Source organism: Saccoglossus kowalevskii, chromosome 14 (genome assembly GCF_978046115.1).
Source record: "Saccoglossus kowalevskii chromosome 14, keSacKowa6.1, whole genome shotgun sequence".
Taxonomy (NCBI): domain Eukaryota; kingdom Metazoa; phylum Hemichordata; class Enteropneusta; family Harrimaniidae; genus Saccoglossus; species Saccoglossus kowalevskii.
The window spans coordinates 32,785,091-32,807,784 of NC_140654.1; the positions used below are offsets into that span (position 1 = coordinate 32,785,091).

General features: G+C 35.4%; 2 protein-coding genes across 7 annotated transcripts in view; both read right to left on the minus strand.

Moving 5' to 3' along the window:
• LOC100378435 (PHD finger protein 20-like) overlaps positions 1–14,254 on the minus strand; it is a 78,780-nt gene extending 64,526 nt beyond the window's left edge. For 5 of the 6 annotated variants that reach the window (XM_085508140.1, XM_085508142.1, XM_085508139.1 and 2 more), the window contains exon 1: positions 14,059–14,254. The gene's annotated coding sequence lies outside the window, so the exon portion shown is untranslated. The remainder of the gene's footprint in view (positions 1–14,058) is intronic. The other variant, XM_085508141.1, reaches the window with a different exon arrangement.
• Positions 14,255–14,359: 105 nt separating this feature from the next.
• On the minus strand, positions 14,360–22,668 carry LOC100378284 (phosducin-like protein 3). The gene is made up of 6 exons (XM_002738519.4): positions 22,504–22,668; positions 21,585–21,717; positions 20,893–20,974; positions 20,327–20,470; positions 18,955–19,163; positions 14,360–15,904 (listed from the first exon to the last, which is right to left on the minus strand). Exons 1-6 carry the CDS (start codon positions 22,507–22,509, stop codon positions 15,771–15,773), a joined length of 708 nt encoding a protein of 235 aa, XP_002738565.1. The 5' UTR covers positions 22,510–22,668; the 3' UTR covers positions 14,360–15,770.
• Between the last annotated feature and the right edge of the window lie 26 nt (positions 22,669–22,694).

Consider the following 22,694-nt stretch of genomic DNA (forward strand, 5'->3'; position numbering starts at 1 on the left):
TTTATTACTCAGTGGTACATGGTATACAGGGTGTCTGGGTTTGGGATAATCATAGGTACCAGGTAATTCAGGTATTAACACAAACTGTACATGTACTTTATTACTGAGTGGTACATGGTATACAGGGTATATCTAGGATTGGGATAATCATAGGTACCAGGTAATTCAGGTATTAGCACAAACTGTACATGTACTTTATTACTGAGTGCTACATGGTATACAGGGTGTCTCTGGGATTGGGATAATCATAGGTACCAGGTAATTTAGGTATTAACACAAACTGTACATGTACTTTATTACTGAGTGCTACATGGTATACAGGGTATATCTAGGATTGGGATAATCATAGGTACCAGGTAATTCAGGTATTAACACAAACTGTACATGTACTTTATTACTGAGTGCTACATGGTATACAGGGTGTCTCTGGGATTGGGATAATCATAGGTACCAGGTAATTCAGGTATTAACACAAACTGTACATGTACTTTATTACTGAGTGCTACATGGTATACAGGGTGTCTCTGGGATTGGGATAATCATAGGTACCAGGTAATTTAGGTATTAACACAAACTGTACATGTACTTTATTACTGAGTGCTACATGGTATACAGGGTGTCTCTGGGATTGGGATAATCATAGGTACCAGGTAATTCAGGTATTAACACAAACTGTACATGTACTTTATTACTGAGTGGTACATGGTATACAGGGTGTCTCTGGGATTGGGATAACCATAGGTACCAGGTAATTTAGGTATTAACACAAACTGTACATGTACTTTATTACTGAGTGGTACATGGTATACAGGGTGTCTCTGGGATTGGGATAACCATAGGTACCAGGTAATTTAGGTATTAACACAAACTGTACATGTACTTTATTACTGAGTGGTACATGGTATACAGGGTGTCTCTGGGATTGGGATAATCATAGGTACCAGGTAATTCAGGTATTAACACAAACTGTACATGTACTTTATTACTGAGTGCTACATGGTATACAGGGTGTCTCTGGGATTGGGATAATCATAGGTACCAGGTAATTCAGGTATTAACACAAACTGTACATGTACTTTATTACTGAGTGGTACATGGTATACAGGGTGTCTCTAGGATTGGGATAATCATAGGTACCAGGTAATTTAGGTATTAACACAAACTGTACATGTACTTTATTACTGAGTGGTACATGGTATACAGGGTGTCTGGGTTTGGGATAATCATAGGTACCAGGTAATTTAGGTATTAACACAAACTGTACATGTACTTTATTACTGAGTGGTACATGGTATACAGGGTGTCTCTGGGATTGGGATAATCATAGGTACCAGGTAATTCAGGTATTAACACAAACTGTACATGTACTTTATTACTTAGTGCTACATGGTATACAGGGTGTCTCTGGGATTGGGATAATCATAGGTACCAGGTAATTCAGGTATTAACACAAACTGTACATGTACTTTATTACTCAGTGCTACATGGTATACAGGGTGTCTCTGGGATTGGGATAATCATAGGTACCAGGTAATTTAGGTATTAACACAAACTGTACATGTACTTTATTACTGAGTGGTACATGGTATACAGGTTGTCTCTGGGATTGGGATAATCATAGGTACCAGGTAATTCAGGTATTAACACAAACTGTACATGTACTTTATTACTGAGTGGTACATGGTATACAGGGTATATCTAGGATTGGGATAATCACAAGTACCAGGTAATTCAGGTATTAACACAAACTGTACATGTACTTTATTACTGAGTGGTACATGGTATACAGGGTGTCTCTGGGATTGGGATAATCATAGGTACCAGGTAATTCAGGTATTAACACAAACTGTACATGTACTTTATTACTGAGTGCTACATGGTATACAGGGTGTCTCTGGGATTGGGATAATCATAGGTACCAGGTAATTCAGGTATTAACACAAACTGTACATGTACTTTATTACTGAGTGGTACATGGTATACAGGGTATATCTAGGATTGGGATAATCACAAGTACCACGTAATTCAGGTATTAACACAAACTGTACATGTACTTTATTACTGAGTGCTACATGGTATACAGGGTGTCTCTGGGATTGGGATAATCATAGGTACCAGGTAATTCAGGTATTAACACAAACTGTACATGTACTTTATTACTCAGTGCTACATGGTATACAGGGTGTCTCTGGGATTGGGATAATCATAGGTACCAGGTAATTTAGGTATTAACACAAACTGTACATGTACTTTATTACTGAGTGGTACATGGTATACAGGGTGTCTCTGGGATTGGGATAATCATAGGTACCAGGTAATTCAGGTATTAACACAAACTGTACATGTACTTTATTACTGAGTGGTACATGGTATACAGGGTATATCTAGGATTGGGATAATCACAAGTACCAGGTAATTCAGGTATTAACACAAACTGTACATGTACTTTATTACTGAGTGGTACATGGTATACAGGGTGTCTCTGGGATTGGGATAATCATAGGTACCAGGTAATTCAGGTATTAACACAAACTGTACATGTACTTTATTACTGAGTGCTACATGTATACAGGGTGTCTCTGGGATTGGGATAATCATAGGTACCAGGTAATTCAGGTATTAACACAAACTGTACATGTACTTTATTACTGAGTGGTACATGGTATACAGGGTATATCTAGGATTGGGATAATCACAAGTACCACGTAATTCAGGTATTAACACAAACTGTACATGTACTTTATTACTCAGTGCTACATGGTATACAGGGTGTCTCTGGGATTGGGACAATCATAGGTACATTTTGTACCAGGTAATTCAGGTATTAACACAAACTGTACATGTTCTTTATTACTGAGTGGTACATGGTATACAGGGTGTCTCTGGGATTGGGATAATCATAGGTACCAGGTAATTCAGGTATTAACACAAACTGTACATGTACTTTATTACTGAGTGGTACATGGTATACAGGGTGTCTCTGGGATTGGGATAATCATAGGTACCAGGTAATTCAGGTATTAACACAAACTGTACATGTACTTTATTACTGAGTGGTACATGGTATACAGGGTGTCTCTGGGATTGGGATAATCATAGGTACCAGGTAATTCAGGTATTAACACAAACTGTACATGTACTTTATTACTGAGTGGTACATGGTATACAGGGTGTCTCTGGGATTGGGATAATCACAAGTACCAGGTAATTCAGGTAAATGTATTAACACAAACTTTTACAATAGATCATTTTCGTTCATACGTCGCATATATAAAAGTTTAATCGAGTGTATGTGTGTATTTATATTCAAGACAATGTTTTTTTTTTTTGATACCACTTTTCGTATATACCAGATGTATGTCAAGAAAATTAAATCGAGTGTGTGTGTATTTATATTCTAATTTTGGATTCTCATTTTGGCCCTGAAAAGGGCCGTTTGTTGCTGGTGTCAGAGACACAGACTCATTTGCGTTGTAGGCTTACTCCCACAAATTCCCCATATACTGTAAACTAGGTGGATTGGGGTACATTGACCGAACCAGTCTAACGACACAGTCCAGCATTACTTCTCGTCTTGTTACAACGACGCCTTCAACACGCATCAGGTTTTGTTTACGCTGGAGGTATCACCCATCTTTCCATGCATTGCGTCTATCAAACATTGTCCAGTGTGTTTTCATACATTCCACGTCTGACAGTGGCGTTGTTGTTGCACAGACTTTTCCACGTCTGACAGCGGCGTTGTTGTTGCACAGACTTTAACTGTCACCCAGCTAGCTTTGCCTGCTGGATGTAACCATAGACCCTCAACAAAGGGATAGGAAACAAGGCTATTTTCTTTGTACGATGTTGCTTTGCATAATTAAAAACACATTAGTGCGAGTTTACATAACTGTGTACAACGCAAATAAACTAACTAGTAAACCTATCGTCTGGTCACGAAAAATCTCGCAAAATCCCAAACGCGATTATGGTAATTAGGTCAATTCTCACGATTTACGGGGTTTCGCGAGAACGAGATTATGCTAAATAGCTACATGCGTCATTTTCAAAATGGAGGTCGATCAGAATGCTTGGGAATATTTTAGCGATGACGAGGAGTTTTTCGAGTTTGTAATAAATGTTGCATGTCAATGCAAGCACAAGGACTCATACAAAAAAAAAACACTTTTTAAATTGATGTCGACCTCATGCATGTGGATAAAATGGATGGACAACGCAACGTCTCAAATCATGTCAAATAGTAAATAAACATGGCGATGGCGGAAGTCAGCACACGGTCGCTAATTTAAGTCATTTTTTCTAAAGGTTACACATTATTTACCAAAATACCACCTATTAATGCGATCGCAAACACCTAATAAATATTTTTTGATAAATTTTATAGGCGTCGCGTAGGTGATTGTGGAAAAAATGGGTGGACAAGCATATATGTCGCATCGACGGTCAAAATGGCGATTGAAATAAAACACCCCTGTATACATTGAGACACCAGGGAGAATGACAGCCGTTTTTTCAGAAAATTGCCAAACATTTGTAATAATGCCGCATGTCAATGCGAGCACGGGGACATACAGACATCATATATTTTAGTTTTATTGATGTCGAACTCATGGATGGGAGAAAAATGGGTGGACAACGCAGCGCCTCAACTCGTGTCAAATAGTAAACATGGCGACAGCGGAAGTCAAGCTTGACAACACGGTCGCAACGAGACGCTCATCAAAAGTTTTTTTTCCGAAAAGTTACACACTATTTATCAAAATACAGCCAATCATTGCGACTGCAAACACCTACCGGGTAATAAACATTTGTTGGTCAATTTTATAGGCGTCGCGTAGGTGATTGTGGAAAAAATGGGTGGACAAACATATATGTCGCATCGACTAGACTGATAAGGAGACAGGACGTACACGCAGCTGATGACGTCATCCGGATGTCAAGCACACGACAAGATAATTAGTATGCAAAACAACAGCGTACACTTGATTAATAAACATCTTTTGTTGTCTCATGTTGTTTCCTATCCCTTTGTTGAGGGTCTATGATGTAACGCTGGGTTGAAACAACGTTGATTTTATAATAAATACAACGCTGCAGATTGGTCCTTAAAATTGAGTCTACGGTAAAATTGTTTTGACAGAACGCTCCTCTCCTCCTCACCGCTCATTTGATTTTGACTGTAGAGTCAACCCGACGTTCACCCACCAAAACTCAAATCTCACACAAGATACAAGCCGATACCACCTGTGTACATACGAACTAGGCTTCACGGAAGACAAGGCTGTACATTTTGATTTTCCACACGAGTGTCTTAAACAGGTTACAAGATAAGCCTGTGATGTTGCGGCAACTTTTCTTTACTAATGATTTTGATATTTTATCACGAGAATTTCCGTGTAATAACCTGTACTTATAATATACAGTAAACTTTTTCATTGTTGCCTCTACCAATTAGTCAATATTATATGGAAATTTGAGGGAAATAGTAAATACACGTTCCACACGAGTGTCGTAAACAGGTTACAAGATAAGCCTGTGATGTTGCGGCAACTTTTCTTTAGTGATGATTTTGATATTTTATCACGGGAATTACCGTGTAATAACCTGTACTTATAATATACAGTAAACTTTTTCATTGTCGCCTCTACCAATTAGTCAATATTATATGGAAATTTGAGGGCAATAGTAAATACACGTTCTGTTTACAGATTTGTGATGAAAATATGAAAACCGAAGTCTTTGACTTCGTGTTTTCACACTTGTTATATTAGTAGTCTGGGGGAGTTGTATGTATACAGAATGTGCATAGGAAGTTTCGTTCTCAGGTTTATTGTATACGAGATCAGTATCGTCAATAGACCGATGCAACCGAAACAGACAAATAAACTTGAGTCGGCGGATTTTCTTCGCGACAATCTGGTCATGTGCAGCCGGTGGACTGCTGCCTTTTCTTGTTGGCCATCATCAACTTGAATTAGTTCCATGCCATATTTTTCCGACGATGCATACATTACCGAGTGCGCGATGTTTCAAATCATGGCACATGAAGACTGCTCTGTATTTGTTTGAAATTCAATTGCTATGTTATATTTAAACAAGCAAATTGTAATCCGTTCTTACTTAGGATGTTTATATCAGTTGTTGTTTTGTGGGATTAGCGGTACAGGGGGAAAGATAAGCATTCATTTTATACTCAGTGGACAGAGGCGGAGTTAATTACCCATGAGCACTTGGTGCCATCCAAAGGATTGAGCGGTTCCCCTTTAAGTAACAGGGTTCTCCCCTGATAGGGATTTCTAAGTGTTTAATTTTTGATCAACAATTAAAACAATTTAGCATAATAATGAATATAATATGGGTAATTAACATATTATATTGTTATGTAAATTAGCTGACACTATTTTGTACAGTACAAGCTGCTTTAATTTCTCTACAGATAATTTTCTTCAATTTTGCATGATAGGGAAATTTGTAATTTCTCAATCCTTAAACTTTGAACACTGAACATAAATCTGTTTACAGAATATCAAGGTCTGAGTTTTCATTATGTGAGCATTGTTTACAAATTCTATTTCCTAAGGAGTTTTGGGATTACCGGTAGTACATGCATGTCTGCCCTATTCAACTCTAGACATGATCTAAGACTGTAACACTATATCTTAATATTTTTAAAACAAACAAATTATCTGTATATACAGTATGTGATTGGAATATTGCTTGGAATTTATTTCCGCTATTTTCACTACAGTGATGATTCAGTGAAAATACAATTCAGCGATTATATACTTTTTTTTCAATTTTGCATTCAACTCGGTGATTCAAATCAGAGAAAATAAATTTGATACAAAACATTTAAAGTCTCTTCAGCGAAAATTAATTCCAGCTAAAATAAAGATTTTTACAGTAGCATGGTTTTTATTGCTATACAAGACAATTATTGATGGATCCCACCTGACTTTAACACCTGCTACTAAGTACACGTGTAGAACATATTAAATGATTTACGTCTGTCTGAAGGTTCACTAGATCACCAACAGAGAGGCTAGCTACCATTAAAACTTATTGTTTGATTTGTAACTTTCCATATGATTTAATTTTAGACTTCAATTCACAAAATCGTGATGAAAAAGTATGGTAATCAAACAATGAATATGTCAAACCTCCATGAAAAGGGCGTGTTTTGAGCCAGTTACCATTGGTTCTACTGGGGAAAATTGTTGATCATATCTCAAAATTGTATTTGTGTACTTGCACATATAGTGAAAAAATCACATGTTGACATGTTGTGTTTTTGGTCGTTCATCTAAAGAAAACACTGATGTTTTGAACAAAGGAAAATCCAACTTCCTGTATGCAAGTATACTACTGTAAGACACTAGAATTAATTTTCACTGAATAGACTTTTAGGGTGTTTAGTATGGAATTTATTTTCACTGATTTTTGATGAGTTGAATGTAAAATATAGGTAAAAAGGTATATTCGCTGGATTTTATTTTCACTGAAATATTTCTTCAGCAAAAATAGCGAAAATTACTTCCAAGCTAAAATAAAGTATTCCACAGTATGTATATATAGTAACAGTATATTATAATCTACAGTACAGTTAATCCCATTAATGCTTATACCTGGTGGATTTACCGGTAACATCTGAAACAGTTTTAGGTATTACATGTACCTAGACTGGACTTTTTGCAGTCACATTAAAAGGACTTACCGTATTACCCCGGGCACGCGCCCACCCCCCTGTTTTCACAAAAGTTACATGTTGGGGACATCCTCGGTTAAACGCCCAGGGTGATTTTTAGCCAAGAACGGGGTCAACAATAAAGTTTTATTTGTCAAAAACGAACGCGTTTGATTTATTTAAATAGTGTGCTTGTTACGGTAGTTCTCTTTTTGGAGTGCGTGGTGGCCCTGAAAAGGGCCGTTTTGTTTGTGTTTTTACATAAAAACTCATTGGAACTTAACGACATAAGATGAACCACGCAGCATGTGGCGCACACGTTCTGCTTTCTCTTCATTCACGATGAATCCAATATTGGAATATTGCGATAATCCATACCTTGGTGAGTGGTTTGAAGCACTTAGCTTTGGTTTCAAAACGTAGCATTTCTCTGACTGTGAATCCATAACGGGAGCTAGCACTTTTGAGACATCACGTCGTAAACTTGCTACTTTCTTTCCATCCTTCATCACAGCTATGGCATTACCGTCATGTGGATTATTTTTCTGTCGTTGAAGGAAAAACATTTAGCTGACCTCAAGTCCATTACGATAACCATAATGAGGCATGCCGACGATGGGAATTTGTTGCATCATCGTGATTTTTGTAATTTTGTCAAGTGTGTGGGTGTGTGAATAAATCATGTTAATGAGGTCGACCAGAGTTTATTTTCAGTCTGTTTTTTATGTATCACCATTTGGATATGTTTATGTATTCACAATAGTTTGTAAACATTTCACATCAGTAATAAAAGGTTTATTTGTTTCATAACCCTGTCTGCTATTCTTCAGTAATTACGATGCGAATTATGCTAATGAGGTCATCGCCATCTTGGATTACAAGTGGTAGTTTTTTCCGGCCGTTTCGACTTGCACTGATCACGGTTACTAAAAAAGTAACTGTGCATTGATTACAATACTTACCATACTTTGTAGCCAATTTCAGTGAGTAATACAACTTCATTCGCTGACATAAAACAAGTTTTATTCATGAAATTAGACCCTATGTTCCCACAGTTCTTGACCGAGTGCTCACGTTTATTGAAACCTCGCATAAATCAAGAAATAAGTACATGTACATGTAGTACAAAGTGTACGAAAGCATTCCTTTATTTGACCTTATAATACGATCACAAAAACAACTTTTTTAAATCTTTTTTGGGGTGGACCTCGGGTAAGCGCCCACCCCCAATTTTTCCCGATTTTGTACGTTCAGGCCCCTGGGCGCATGTCCGGGGTAATACGGTAAAACAAAAAAGAAGTTTTGACCTTGCAAGTGTAGGTATTACCTTTATATGCTTTTATATGTTTGATAAGTTATTCACATTTATTACAGTATATCGGGTGAACTAGAATACATCACTTCTAAAATGGAAAATCCAATTTTTATAATAATAATCTTCATTGCATTCTTAGAAATACAATCTGTAGTAATAATACAAAGTTTGACAGGGCATTGGTTTTTACTTTAAGGCAGTTTTGTTTCCTTATAGAAAAAACTCTCCCATTTTGTTTTCCAATTCTGTTTTCATAATGGTATAAAAACTGTTACTGTCAGAATTTTCGGTTTCACTTGTATCAATAGATTGAACTGAGTTTTCAGTTTTAATAAAATGTAATTTATTTATTATACATCTGTCCCTGTATCGCCATAAGTACAGCGTGCCATAATTTTTTTATTACACTGGGTATTTTCATTCTACCATATTAGGAAATGCAAATTCCAAATATAGACAGATTACGCATGTAAGTGCCCTCTAATAAAAACAACCTGCTATCAGGTTGGATTTATCTTTGGGAGAAAAAGATGTATAATAATAAGGTTATTACAAGGATTCCACAAAGTATGTACTCAGACAGTACACAGTCTGATTGATCTCCGCCGTGACCCTTGCTGTACTGTCTCTGTGCATACCTTGCTGTACTGTCTCTGTGCATACCTTGCTGTACTGTCTCTGTGCATACCTTGCTGTACTGTCTCTGTGCATACCTTGCTGTACTGTCTCTGTGCATACCTTGCTGTACTGTCTCTGTGCATACCTTGCTGTACTGTCTCTGTGCATACCTTGCTGTACTGTCTCTGTGCATACCTTGCTGTACTGTCTCTGTGCATACCTTGCTGTACTGTCTCTGTGCATACCTTGCTGTACTGTCTCTGTGCATACCTTGCTGTACTGTCTCTGTGCATACCTTGCTGTACTGTCTCTGTGCATACCTTGCTGTACTGTCTCTGTGCATACCTTGCTGTACTGTCTCTGTGCATACCTTGCTGTACTGTCTCTGTGCATACCTTGCTGTACTGTCTCTGTGCATACCTTGCTGTACTGTCTCTGTGCATACCTTGCTGTACTGTCTCTGTGCATACCTTGCTGTACTGTCTCTGTGCATACCTTGCTGTACTGTCTCTGTGCATACCTTGCTGTACTGTCTCTGTGCATACCTTGCTGTACTGTCTCTGTGCATACCTTGCTGTACTGTCTCTGTGCATACCTTGCTGTACTGTCTCTGTGCATACCTTGCTGTACTGTCTCTGTGCATACCTTGCTGTACTGTCTCTGTGCATACCTTGCTGTACTGTCTCTGTGCATACCTTGCTGTACTGTCTCTGTGCATACCTTGCTGTACTGTCTCTGTGCATACCTTGCTGTACTGTCTCTGTGCATACCTTGCTGTACTGTCTCTGTGCATACCTTGCTGTACTGTCTCTGTGCATACCTTGCTGTACTGTCTCTGTGCATACCTTGCTGTACTGTCTCTGTGCATACCTTGCTGTACTGTCTCTGTGCATACCTTGCTGTACTGTCTCTGTGCATACCTTGCTGTACTGTCTCTGTGCATACCTTGCTGTACTGTCTCTGTGCATACCTTGCTGTACTGTCTCTGTGCATACCTTGCTGTACTGTCTCTGTGCATACCTTGCAGTATAATTGTAATAAACTCATATTATTCTGATTATATTCTAAACACAAGATTGGCTCATTTCGTGTAGCTACATTGTGGCAGCAATGTTTGGCTACTGGAACAGGTTAGAATGTAACATTGGTGTTGATATAACTCTGTGGTCATTCCCTGAAAGGTGTTAATTGGGCAGGGGATTATAACAAAGGCTATATGAAAGGAACACTCAGTTGTATATCCGTGTTTTCTTGCACATACAAAGTAAGTGAATGTTTATACTGACTTTGTCATTTTAACAAAAGCCATACATATACACTGTAATCAAATGAAATGACAGATCTTTTAGTGGGGTCAATCAACAAGACACATATATACCCTATGAAACAGAGGTCAATGTAGTCAAATGAATTTATAATAATATTAAGTGATGATAAATATTGTTTGAATACTAAAAAGTAACTTAATTTGTAATACATGTATTATTAATGTTAAAGTTGGTCACCTGATATCTTGACATTAATGTGTTATTCACAAATAGTAAGTAGCAAAACACAGGGTTCTACCTAAAGTTAATTTAACTGGGGAACAAGTGTGAACAGAATAACCTGTTCTCGACCCGGTAACAAGTGTGAACAGGCTAATCCGGTCAGTTAGTTTAGGTCAGAGTCAGAGTCAGATGACTGGTCTTAACTCTGTGTTTTCAACCTTGAGATGATGCAACAAGGTAAATGAGATAAGGTTAACATAACAGTGATCCAATGATAGCTGAATAAAATCTAGGCAAGGTCAGGTTACAAGAAAAGCTTTAAAAAACGCATACTAATTTAATTTATTGTATCATATGACCCAATTCTAAAGGTAAGTGAATGTGCTAAAAATAAAACAAATAGAACATTAAATATAATACATGTCTGACTGGTTGCTTACAATACAATTAATATAATAATATTTTGTTCAGTAAATCACTATTTTTCATATCTAATATGCCAACAAAATTTGAATACTATCCTCGTAGGAAAAACAATATTGTGAGTAGGCAGGTATGGTTTTCATCAGATTTTTTATGTAATGCACTATATAGACAGTCTAGTTTTGGTCAATCAATGTGCATGAAGTCTAATAAAATCTAATGAAATGTTGGCAGAGATGTCTAACTTAGACATTTTATCGATAATATCTGAGAACGAACTGTCCCAATAGTTGCCCAGACAGAACTGTCTAACTTACACATTTTTAGACAATGTTAGACAATGTTAGTCGATATTATCGATAATATCGGAGACAAACAAACTGTCCCAATAGTTGCCCAGACAGACCTATCTAACTTAGACATTTTTAGACATTGTTACACGATATTATTGATAATATCGGAGAAAAACGACATTTTTAGACATTATTAGACATTGTTAGACGATATTATCGATAATATCGGAGAAAAACGAACTGTCCCAATAGTTGCCCAGACAAACCTGTCTAACTTAGACATTTTTAGACGATAATATCGGATAACGTTAAAAAGTGCAATGTCGCGCCTTCCTCTCAATGTGTAACACTTTATAACTTACAACTGTGTAAAAAAAAAATGTTAAAAAAATTAAAATGGCGTATTTGCATTATTTTTCAAATAACACGAAACATGGGGCACCCACATGTCAATTAATAAAATCTGGAACAAAAAAGAGACAGTACAAGACGGTGCCAGAAAATGTCCAAAAATGGGAGAATTACAGACATATGGAAAATATGAAAGCTAAAATGTACAGTCACATTTGATATTAACCAGCAGTCTGTATGATGAAAAATTTGATGCAGTTTTTAAGAAATTTAGATACACTTAATAATAATTCAAACAAATCAAAAAAACATGCCCAAACATCTTGATTCAATGCAAGACTTTCAAGTTACATGACAGCTTTTTCCCTTGATCAGATTTAGATATGATGGATATTACAAATCTAAAACCATCGCTACCCATCTTTGTATATTCATGAGACTACAGAGCAATGCTTTACGGTACAGTTAGAATAAAAAAAAAACACAGATTTTAAATCAAATTTGTCATTTTAAAGCAAGTTCAAAGACGAAAAATAATGTTTCAATAGGTCATTTGCAAAATAAAATCGAGAAGGGGGTGGGGGCAATGTTTAAAAACAGAATTTTCAATTATTGAGGTCCTGAGAATTGTAATACATATAACAATGACAAGGGTCAAACGAGTATTTACCTTATTTACCTTTATCTTATTTGATTACAAGCAAGGCAAAATAAGATTTTACTTTCTGCTAGCAAGATCTTTAATATTCCATACACAGCAAGGATTAGAGAAATACATACCAAGGGGTAATTTTAACACAAACATAAATGTTTGAAAAGGTTATATCCCTCTTGCAACAAAAACAAAAAAATATAGTACTGTAAGTGCATTAGTTATTTACTGGTTTGTAATTTCGCCAAGTACAATTTGCTAAATTAAATCCATGTGAACATGTACTACAGTAGAATAACTTATTTTTCCCCTGCCAAGTTCATGCTAAGACCCAGTGAAAACAGCGTAACAGTGAAATTAATTGTCAATGAAAATAAAGTGTTCTACAGTAATTTATTTGTAAAATAAAATTTTAAATTGTAAGGAAAGAAAGACTGATATATGAACATAGGAATAACTATAGTAAAATACTTTATTCTAATTTTCAATGAAAATACATTTTGGCTGTTTTGAATGAAGGTCATTTTTACTGAATTTTAGTGAGTTGAATGTAAAATATAGGAGGAAAGGTATTTCACTGACACCCCCCCCCCCTTGCGGAAATAAATATCGAGTGAAAATAAAGTACTTTTACAGTAAACCACCGAGTTGAAAATGAGGTCATACAAAACGCGGTTTATTGACATTTATGTAGTACACCAACCCGTTTAAGAGACAGTATTCATTACGTCGTATAAGCGCAACACTGTCACGCATTACCGGTACACGGCCCCCGAGAATGGCACGAGGAAATTATCCATATATTACTAATCGAACGGCATGTGTTCTAGTTTTTTTGGGGGGGTCATTCGTGAAATGGCCTTCTTTGAAAGGATATATGTAATTATATGTAAATTAATAATTACATGACCCCGTGCTGTCCGGCAAGGGGCAGATCATCAATGGTAATATTCCACGCAAAGGAGACCCGGGAAACGAAAATGTAAACACTGAGAACCTTTCTTTCACATTCACACGCTCTAACCTGGATGAATGTTGGTCAAACTGGAAACGATACGCTGAATGGGTTTTTTACAGCGTACACAACGGCTGTAGTGGTGATCACGAGTTATGTGTAGTCGCACAAGGTACAAAAGCATGACGATGGTACGCCATGTTGGAGTCTCGTATAAATATAGTATGCACCACAATTCAACATAAAATAATGCAGAGAAAAGTGGCGTACTTACGTAATAGACGTAGCACAGTGGATTCACACGTCCTTCAGCACCATGATTACGGCTAGAATGTAAACGGAAAGTCCCGACTTCGTTCGTAACGATTAGTTCAAATCAGAGTAAAATGTTAACATACTTCCATTGCCGACTTCCAGTTCATTCGAATGGATGTCGTTGGTGGCGCACTAACCACCACATGAAATAAATCACTTGGATTGAGTCATCTTTTTTCCTTTGAATAGTGAAAGTTTATTTTGACAGTAATCTTCCGTACAAGCAATGCGTTCAAATACAAAATTACACAAATCAGTAATTTGGTATGTCACATTTATTTGTTATATAACAAAACAAACAATTCACAAATTTCAATTTCTGATATTTCTGTAAAAAAAACTTTGAATTCTTGGAAACATGAAAAAGATAAATATACATACACTTAAGACTAACGTTTCAGTTAATGTTTTTAACAAAAACAAGTTGACCTAAACATGTTGAAATCGAAAAGTGCCACTAGATGACGCTATACACGTCACTTTTACAGAGATGACACGTCAATAAAACACACTGTTGCATTTTAATTAGAATTAAACAACTTGTATGAAGAATGTTTTAAAATAAATGTAAAATAATAAAAAGAAACTCTGGAATCTATGAAATAGAATATTGTGGGTGTCTGTCGTTTTTACGCAGAGTTCCTATAGTTGCATTCATAATAAAATGTGCAATGTCAGAATATATGTTTACTGTAATTATTTTACTTATTCACTTTGTTTTTAATTTTGCTATTTTTTCTGGTATTTCTGAATTTCAGCAAAATTATAAAAGCACAGATAGTTTTACTGGAATATCAGTGAATTTGAAACCTTGTGATCGCAGTAAAAAAACAATGCTTCAAGAGGATTAGATCCAGTGAGTGCTGTGTAACTTTCTAAACAACAGGTGATTTGAAAGAAAACATGGAATTTCTTACAGTCTATATCTGCACAAAATGTAATAAGTCTATAGGAATGCTGGCAAATTAGCATATCTATGTAAGACTAAAAAACAAAGGTTTCAGTTTGTGTCTCTTAACAGGGAAGTTTGAAAAATGGTGTGGTTTTTTTTTTTTGTATTAAGATTATTGAATACTGCAACAAGATCTGAGTTCAATGTTGAACATTTAATGAGTATGAAATTTGCTTTATTAGTAATGTATGCGTTTCTGTTAGTTAACACATCGGCAGCAGAAAGCCTTCAAGGATGGCCAAAATTAATGGTAAACACCAGTGTCAGCAGGCCATGTGTGTCTATGGTCAAAATAATTTACAGATCCACTATACAACAATTTTTGGTTCAAGTGTGCTTCTATTGGAGATAAGCTTCTAATAGAGCAAATGTGATACACATGCATTAAAGAAATACTATCTCTCTCAATTGATTTTGATCAACAGAAAACAGCAGAATTTGCAATAAACATTTTTCCATTTCACACAGTTCACAAGCAGGTGATGGTTTTCAAGTGACACATGTTGACAAAAAACTAAACTTTTTTGTTAAATGTTTCATTAATTTGACTTTTACTTTAGAATGTAATCTAATATTTTCTTTTTATGAACATAATCAAACCACAATTTTGAAGTCAAGTGTGACTTATATGCATCTATTATGATATGGACGCAAGCATGCAGAAAGTGACAGACAAACAAATTGTCAGACGAGGGCAGCAGAATCTTAGGGGGGGGGGTCTACCAATCATCATCAGATTCATCAGATTCATTTGTTTTGTTCTGAACTGAGAATGTAGATCGTGTCTGTGGTTTGGGTTCACTTTCTAAAGATGACTTCACAGCTCCAGCTTCTGATAGTTTCCATTCCAATTCTAAGTGAAAAAAAGATACAAATATAACATATTATTCACAGTTTTACTAAAAACCAAAAATCAACATTCTTCTTTACAGCAGCATTTGGTACATTGTTACAGCTCTGCATATCATTAGCATAAATTTACATATAGAAACAACCCATGTCATGGATAAGATACATTAAATTAGGTTAGATACCATTTTGAGCATTTTATTTCTTAAAACAGAATTTATTCTCCAATTTATGAAACACTATAAGAATATCAGCAACACTTGTTCGCTGAATATTGATTTTGATTTGGTATAATTATTATTTTGATTAATTAATATCAACTGACAAATAGAGATTAGATTATCAGTAAACATTGATGTTGACAAACACTGATAGCAATCAAAGTTAATTATAATAATACATACATGCATAGTTATTGATATCTTAGGTAGAAAAGACAATTATTTGTGTGAACACTAATACATACAGAGCTGGGAGACAGAAATCAAACATATAGTGTTATACTGGATTCTGCCGTAAATTCGCCCACCTGAAAAATCGTCCTGGGCGGTTTCATGGCTGGTGGGCCCTTATTTGGGGTTCAAATTTAAAAAAAATTATCATCAACTATTTTTTTTAGGGGACTTATATTTTCATTTTCAACACCGGCAGTTGGACCACCTAAAACAAAAGAAACTATTGCAGAAGCTAATCTAAGATTGTATACATTTTTTTCTAGCTGGATTAAAAAGTAGACTAACGATTAAGGAACCTTGTGCGCCAAATACAATTATTTTGTTTCATTTTATTAGTAACGAAAGTATATTCTAAAAGAAGTTCAAATAACAATGAACACAACTGCATTGCTTAGTAGCGAATGATCGCAGTAGCACAATCTGGTCATGCTGCGTTCTACAATTGTTGATTATTACCTAGTAGTGATTATAGTAACATGCAAAAAATAAATTCGTTGAGTTGTTATGAAATGCAAAAAAATTCAACTTATTCCATCGTAAAAGAATTTTCTGCTCGATGCTGTAGAAATAAATATCCACAATGTTTTGACCCTAGATGATGTTCGTTGACCTGACAGGTTAAACCAATAATTAACCAATGAAAACGATGGATGATGCCAACGTGTTCAAATTACCATAGCACATTTAAATATGTTAATGTTATTGAACGCAGCACGGAAGAGATTTGCCGATGTTGTTGTACGATCTTTTGGCTTAGATTTTGATGGGAAAGTGGCATGATTTGTTTTTAAATAAAAAAATTATTTGTTTTCAAAAGATAAACTGAGCATTTGAAGAATAATTTAATGTTATTTACAGCGATATCAGCTTATTGTCGAAACGAAGCTTACCCATTCATGCTAGTCGCAATAAACACCAATACTCTTGAATAGACGTCAATGACTACGGCAAAACTTTTAGGCATCAGAAAAGATTAAAATAACACCTTAGAAACTGCCGAAAAATCACCCTTGGCGGTTTCTCGGTCCCATTTTATTTTTTTTAATAAACCTGAACTGCCTTTTAACGGCCCTGAGCGAATTTACGGCAGAATCCAGTATGTAGTGTCTTAAAGTCAAATATCATTTTATGATGACTCGTACTGCTACTGTGATTACCGGGTATACAGAAGAGGTTCACTACCTACTGGTCTCATTCTGAAACAGGAAGTGCTAGAGGGCGTTAGATTCATGAAAGGGGGATCAAGAAGTACCGTTAAAGTCCTATTATAAACCGCGGTTTATATTACAATGTATCAATTTAAAAATTGGGATCAAAAGCTCAAGTTCGGTGTGCGGTTTCTATTACGTACATATTGCAATCACTAAATGGGCATGGTCATTTTTTGTCCACAACACATGCACAAAACAAACAATACACCGAACAATCTCTTGAATAGGCGTCGGGGAAGAAGGCCTTATTTTGGTTCTAAAATAGGCGTTACGAAATGTTGAAAAATTACAGTCAATCAAAAAAAAATTCCACATGATACAAAAAATACTCAGTATTTTTAATGTAATATGCATTTATTTTTTTAATTTTCTTGGTAACGAAAACTATATTCTAACAGAAGTTTCAAATAAAAACACGAATGCACTGCTTAGTAGCAAATGATCACATAACGGTAGCTCGATCCGGCCATGCTGCGGGTCACAAGTGAATAACTTACTTGTTTTCGAAGTGTTGATATTGGTGATTATTATTTAGTAGTGATTACAATAACGCACAAAAAATAAATTCGTTGAATTGTTACAAAATGCAAGTAAAACTCAACTTAGTTTCCCCGTAAGCGAATGATTTCAGTCACATGTAAACAGCCGATACGATATCCGCCATATTTTTGAATGCTCACGTGACGTATTATTGACCGGATTGGTCAAGTCGCCAATTAACCAATCAAAATGCTGGATGGTGCCCACGTGTCTAAGTTACATAGCTCATTTAAATATGTTAATGACAGTTCAGCGACCTCATGGTGAACGCAACACGGAAGAGATTTACCGATAATGTAGTGCGATCTTTTGCCTTTGATTTCCATGGGAAAACGGCATGATTTTTTTTTTAAATCAAGAAATTATTTGTTTTCGAAAGATAAATTATTCTTCAATGCTCAGTTTAACACTTTTACGGTGATAAAAGCCCATTGTCTAAAACTTACGAAACAGAGACGTATTCAGAAAGAGTATTGACAGAGGTCGCCGCCAGAACAAAAGCAGTTTCATTGCCTGTCTGACATCTTATCACCGCTGAACAATAAATAGGTGTGAATATTTTTAGGCATGTTGTCGAAACAAATGAATAGGATTAGGAACAATGCCGTTTTGGAACAGCTGGTTGAAACAATGAAGTCAGTCACGGTCTTGTTGAATTGGGGTGCGGTTAGTAATAGGTACTTTTCAAGTTTTCAATTTTTGTTAAGAAATCTTTAACCCCGAAGCCAGAATTGGGGGTGCGGTTACTATTACGTATGCGGTTTATATTAGGACTTTAACGGTACTATAGAGGGCGCTAGACTTATTAGAAGGTGTTTTTTGATCGAAAAAACAAATTTGATACCTACCATCTATAGTCAAATTAATTCCACCAAATTCAAATGGTCCAACCCACTGTGTTTTCATATCACCATTGAGGTAGACAAATATGGTTGGTAAATTCTTGTCTGGATAGTTGGGTATACAATTAGTTGAGATGCTCTTTAAAAACTTGACTGTTGGAAACTTACTTGCAAGTTGAATTAGATAGTCATTTATGAGTGAACAAAGAGGAATCCTGCGAACAAACAAACACAAGGACAAGCATCAATAAAACACAGATTTTTTAACAAAGTGAACACAAGAGTGTGCCTCTCAGTTAAATGTGCACATTTCCTAGCAATATACAATGCACTAAACACACATTTTGTTTGTATAATTTTGCCATTGTCAATTATATGTGTGATGGGCAGTGGTCACAATAAACAATACGGTGATAACACTTTAACAGGAAGAAATTTATTCGCCTAACATGGCGGACTCACTAAACAATATAAAACTACATTCGATAATATAAAACTCAAGAGGGCGCTATGATAGGTTACGGGAATAGTGTCTGTATAATGATGATGATATAATGATGTTATGATATCGATATGATAATGTACCTAGGCAAATCATCACAATATGATTAGATAAAATAAATTGAAAGGTAATTGCAGATTCTATTTATATTCAACATGTCTGTCTCCCTTTGATTTAACATGTTCCTGTCAACAATGTTTATTTTGGTGCAAAATTTTACTATGCACCAAGGATTATGTGAACCTAACATAACAATAAAAGCCTGTCTTAGAAAATGCAATCTTACTGAAATGTGTAATAACACATTGTTAGACTTAGAGTGATGGAGGTCAAAGGGGTATTCACATTAATATTTAACTTTGATTGTTGTGAATAATGTTTGATGTACTAAACTGTTTTGATTGTCTTTACTTGATGTACATGTAATCTGAATTACGGACAATTATCCAGATATGTATGAGTTGATGAAAAGTTGTAAAAGTGAATACATGTAACAGTTTTTGCTTGTAAATTTGTTTCAATATATCATTTATGATGTACACAGAAATGAGTTGCAATATTACAAATCCATACCACATTTCAAAGTTTCATGCAAGTGGAAGGAGAACTTTTGCGGTTTGATAAAAACTTGAATTTAACATCTTTAATTGAGCAGTCGATTGGTCATACTTTGTGTCTCATGCAACATATACAACTATTTACATGTGTTGTAATAACTATGACACTTCACTGTAGCTGTGAATTTGTTACAAACACCTAACCAGCAATATCATCATCTAATTGGCTGATAATACAGCTGTGTTGCATCAGTAAGCCAGCAGATGAAACAAATTTGCAGATACTGTAAAACCCAATCAGCTGATTGTGTTCACTTACCCTGACTTGTATAAATGCAGAATGACATAAACTCCATCACCGGCTTTATTTACTTGATCCACATAATCCTGTGCACTAATCTCTCTAACATCACCATAAACAGCATTCATTTGAAATGCTTTCATTTCAGCCATTCTCTGTCGCCTATGATAAAATATAACAGATACCATAAATATCTGTGAATGTCATACAAGAATGTCTTTACACAGTTTTACAGTTATCGCCTGTGACTAAAAAATAATTATAGCATCACACTCCCAAATTTTCACACAATCTCTTGTGAAATATTATGTGCAACGACCAATCAAATTGCTTGTAAAATATGTGACATTAAAAATATCACATGGAATTGGTATGTGATACATCTTAGTATCACTTGTGCTTACATAAAAGCCCTGTCAACACTGACCCTGTTTTTTCACATTCATTTAGGCTATTCATGGAGACTTTCAGATGACGACGTGTTAAATTATAAATAAAAATTACAGTAAGATCTCACAAAAACAATATGTGATACTGAGACTGATATAGACTAAACCTTCTCTGACATGTAAATATTGTTTTACCTGTATTCTTCTAAAATTCTTTCATCTTCTTCGTCTTCAAATTCAGCTAATTCATCCAATGTCATATCATCATAAGATTTCACTAAATTAAAATAAATTCTCATTATTCATTTAACAACTGAAAATAAAAAATACTATGACATAGTGTTATTACCGGTAGTAGATCTGTTGATGAATGCCACTGTATTATTAGCTATTAGTAGCATATGTGCTTACCCAAATTACCAGTACAAGTGTCTTTATGGTCAAAATAAGTTATATTTTAATTTTAACAAATGCGATTTTAGGTTTATATGTGCTTCAATTAGAGACGGGATGGGATGTTCAAATATGGTAGATTATTAGTCCATATGAACAATGACGGAGGCAACAAATAAGACTGTATGCGCTACACATCAACCAATACAAACAATGTACAGTACAGCCTTTCTGAAATATACTCAGACTCGTAATAACCTTATATTAAACACACTATGTATTTTACAAATGTTGTGTACAGCACTATGAGTGCCCTATCGAACATATCAGACGTGATGACCACTGCCCTTTAATAATGATACATACATGACCATACGAACAAAGCAAAAAACTTTAAAACCATCTTTAAGTGAATGATGTTTGGCCAGTGATTCACATTCCTTTCAATAACAATTCTATTGTCATACAGAAATTTCCTTATTAGGACAACATACCAGGATTTGTTTTGTTTTGGATTGCTTCTTCTACTAAATTCACAACTTCATCTTCTGTGACTTCTGCTTCTTTTGGTGGTATTATTCCTTTGGAGCGTAAAATATCATTCCACTCGGTGTCTGCATTGGGATCCTAGAATAAGTATCAACACATCATAAACATGAGATTGCTACTTTGTCCTAAATATCATATAGACAAACAACAAATCCTGACAGATATTGCATTTCCTGCTAAAATCCCCAATTCATTATGAAAATAGAGATAAGGAAATGATCAAAAGCATTGCAAGTTTTGTAAACAGAAGCTTCACAACAATTTTTCTTTTGATTACTTCTACATGTATTACTTTTCAAATTTTTAATTATTCCCAACAACTGATAGAAAGGTTCTTTTTTTCCAAAGATACAATAATATTTGAATACTGTCACCGACATTGTTCTAGTACAATTATTAATTATTAATAACATAAGTCATGCAATATCCCACTCACCAAATATGGGCAAAAACACACATTTGATAAAATATCTAAATCTAAGTTGCTAATTGATTATCCCTGTGATTGATTTTATATTTTTGTTGTCCTGAGTTTTGCAGGTGGAGTCAATTAATTAATTCACACATATTATAATATCCCGAGGTGGTATAGTAATTAGTATCTTGATTTCACAAAAAATAAAAAGTAAATATATGTGAGTAAAATTATATGCGAACATAAGCCAATTATTATTATTTATATCTTATATGTTTGATAGTGACATTGCCGGCCCAAGACTGTTCTACCCATACCCATATATGGTCATTTCTGAAATAGTAAATATCGCCGTACTCCGACTATTAAAGTTGATCGGGTGCCGATCGTGGCCTCTGAACGACATGATTAGTTGAATCGCTGGATAAAACGTCTGCACAGATACCTACCTGCATTTTCAAATATTAGTCTTCAAGTTATAGTCTTGATTTTACAGCAACTCGTCACACACCGAAGTAGAGATCTACCACAACGACACAAATATCACACTGACTCACATGCAGTCACTTAGCTTGACCTCGAAGCCTACTTCCGGATTCTTTAACACGCATGCGCAATTGTTTCACTTAGCAGAGGAATG

What these genes read in the sequence shown, in the direction of transcription:
- LOC100378284 (XM_002738519.4), bottom strand. An exon ending in CTGCATTTATACAAGTCAGG is followed by an intron (nt 19,164 to 20,326) that starts GTAAGTGAACAC and finishes GTTTGTTCGCAG; the next exon opens with GATTCCTCTTTGTTCACTCA. An exon ending in AATTAATTTGACTATAGATG is followed by an intron (nt 15,905 to 18,954) that starts GTAGGTATCAAA and finishes TTTTTCACTTAG; the next exon opens with AATTGGAATGGAAACTATCA.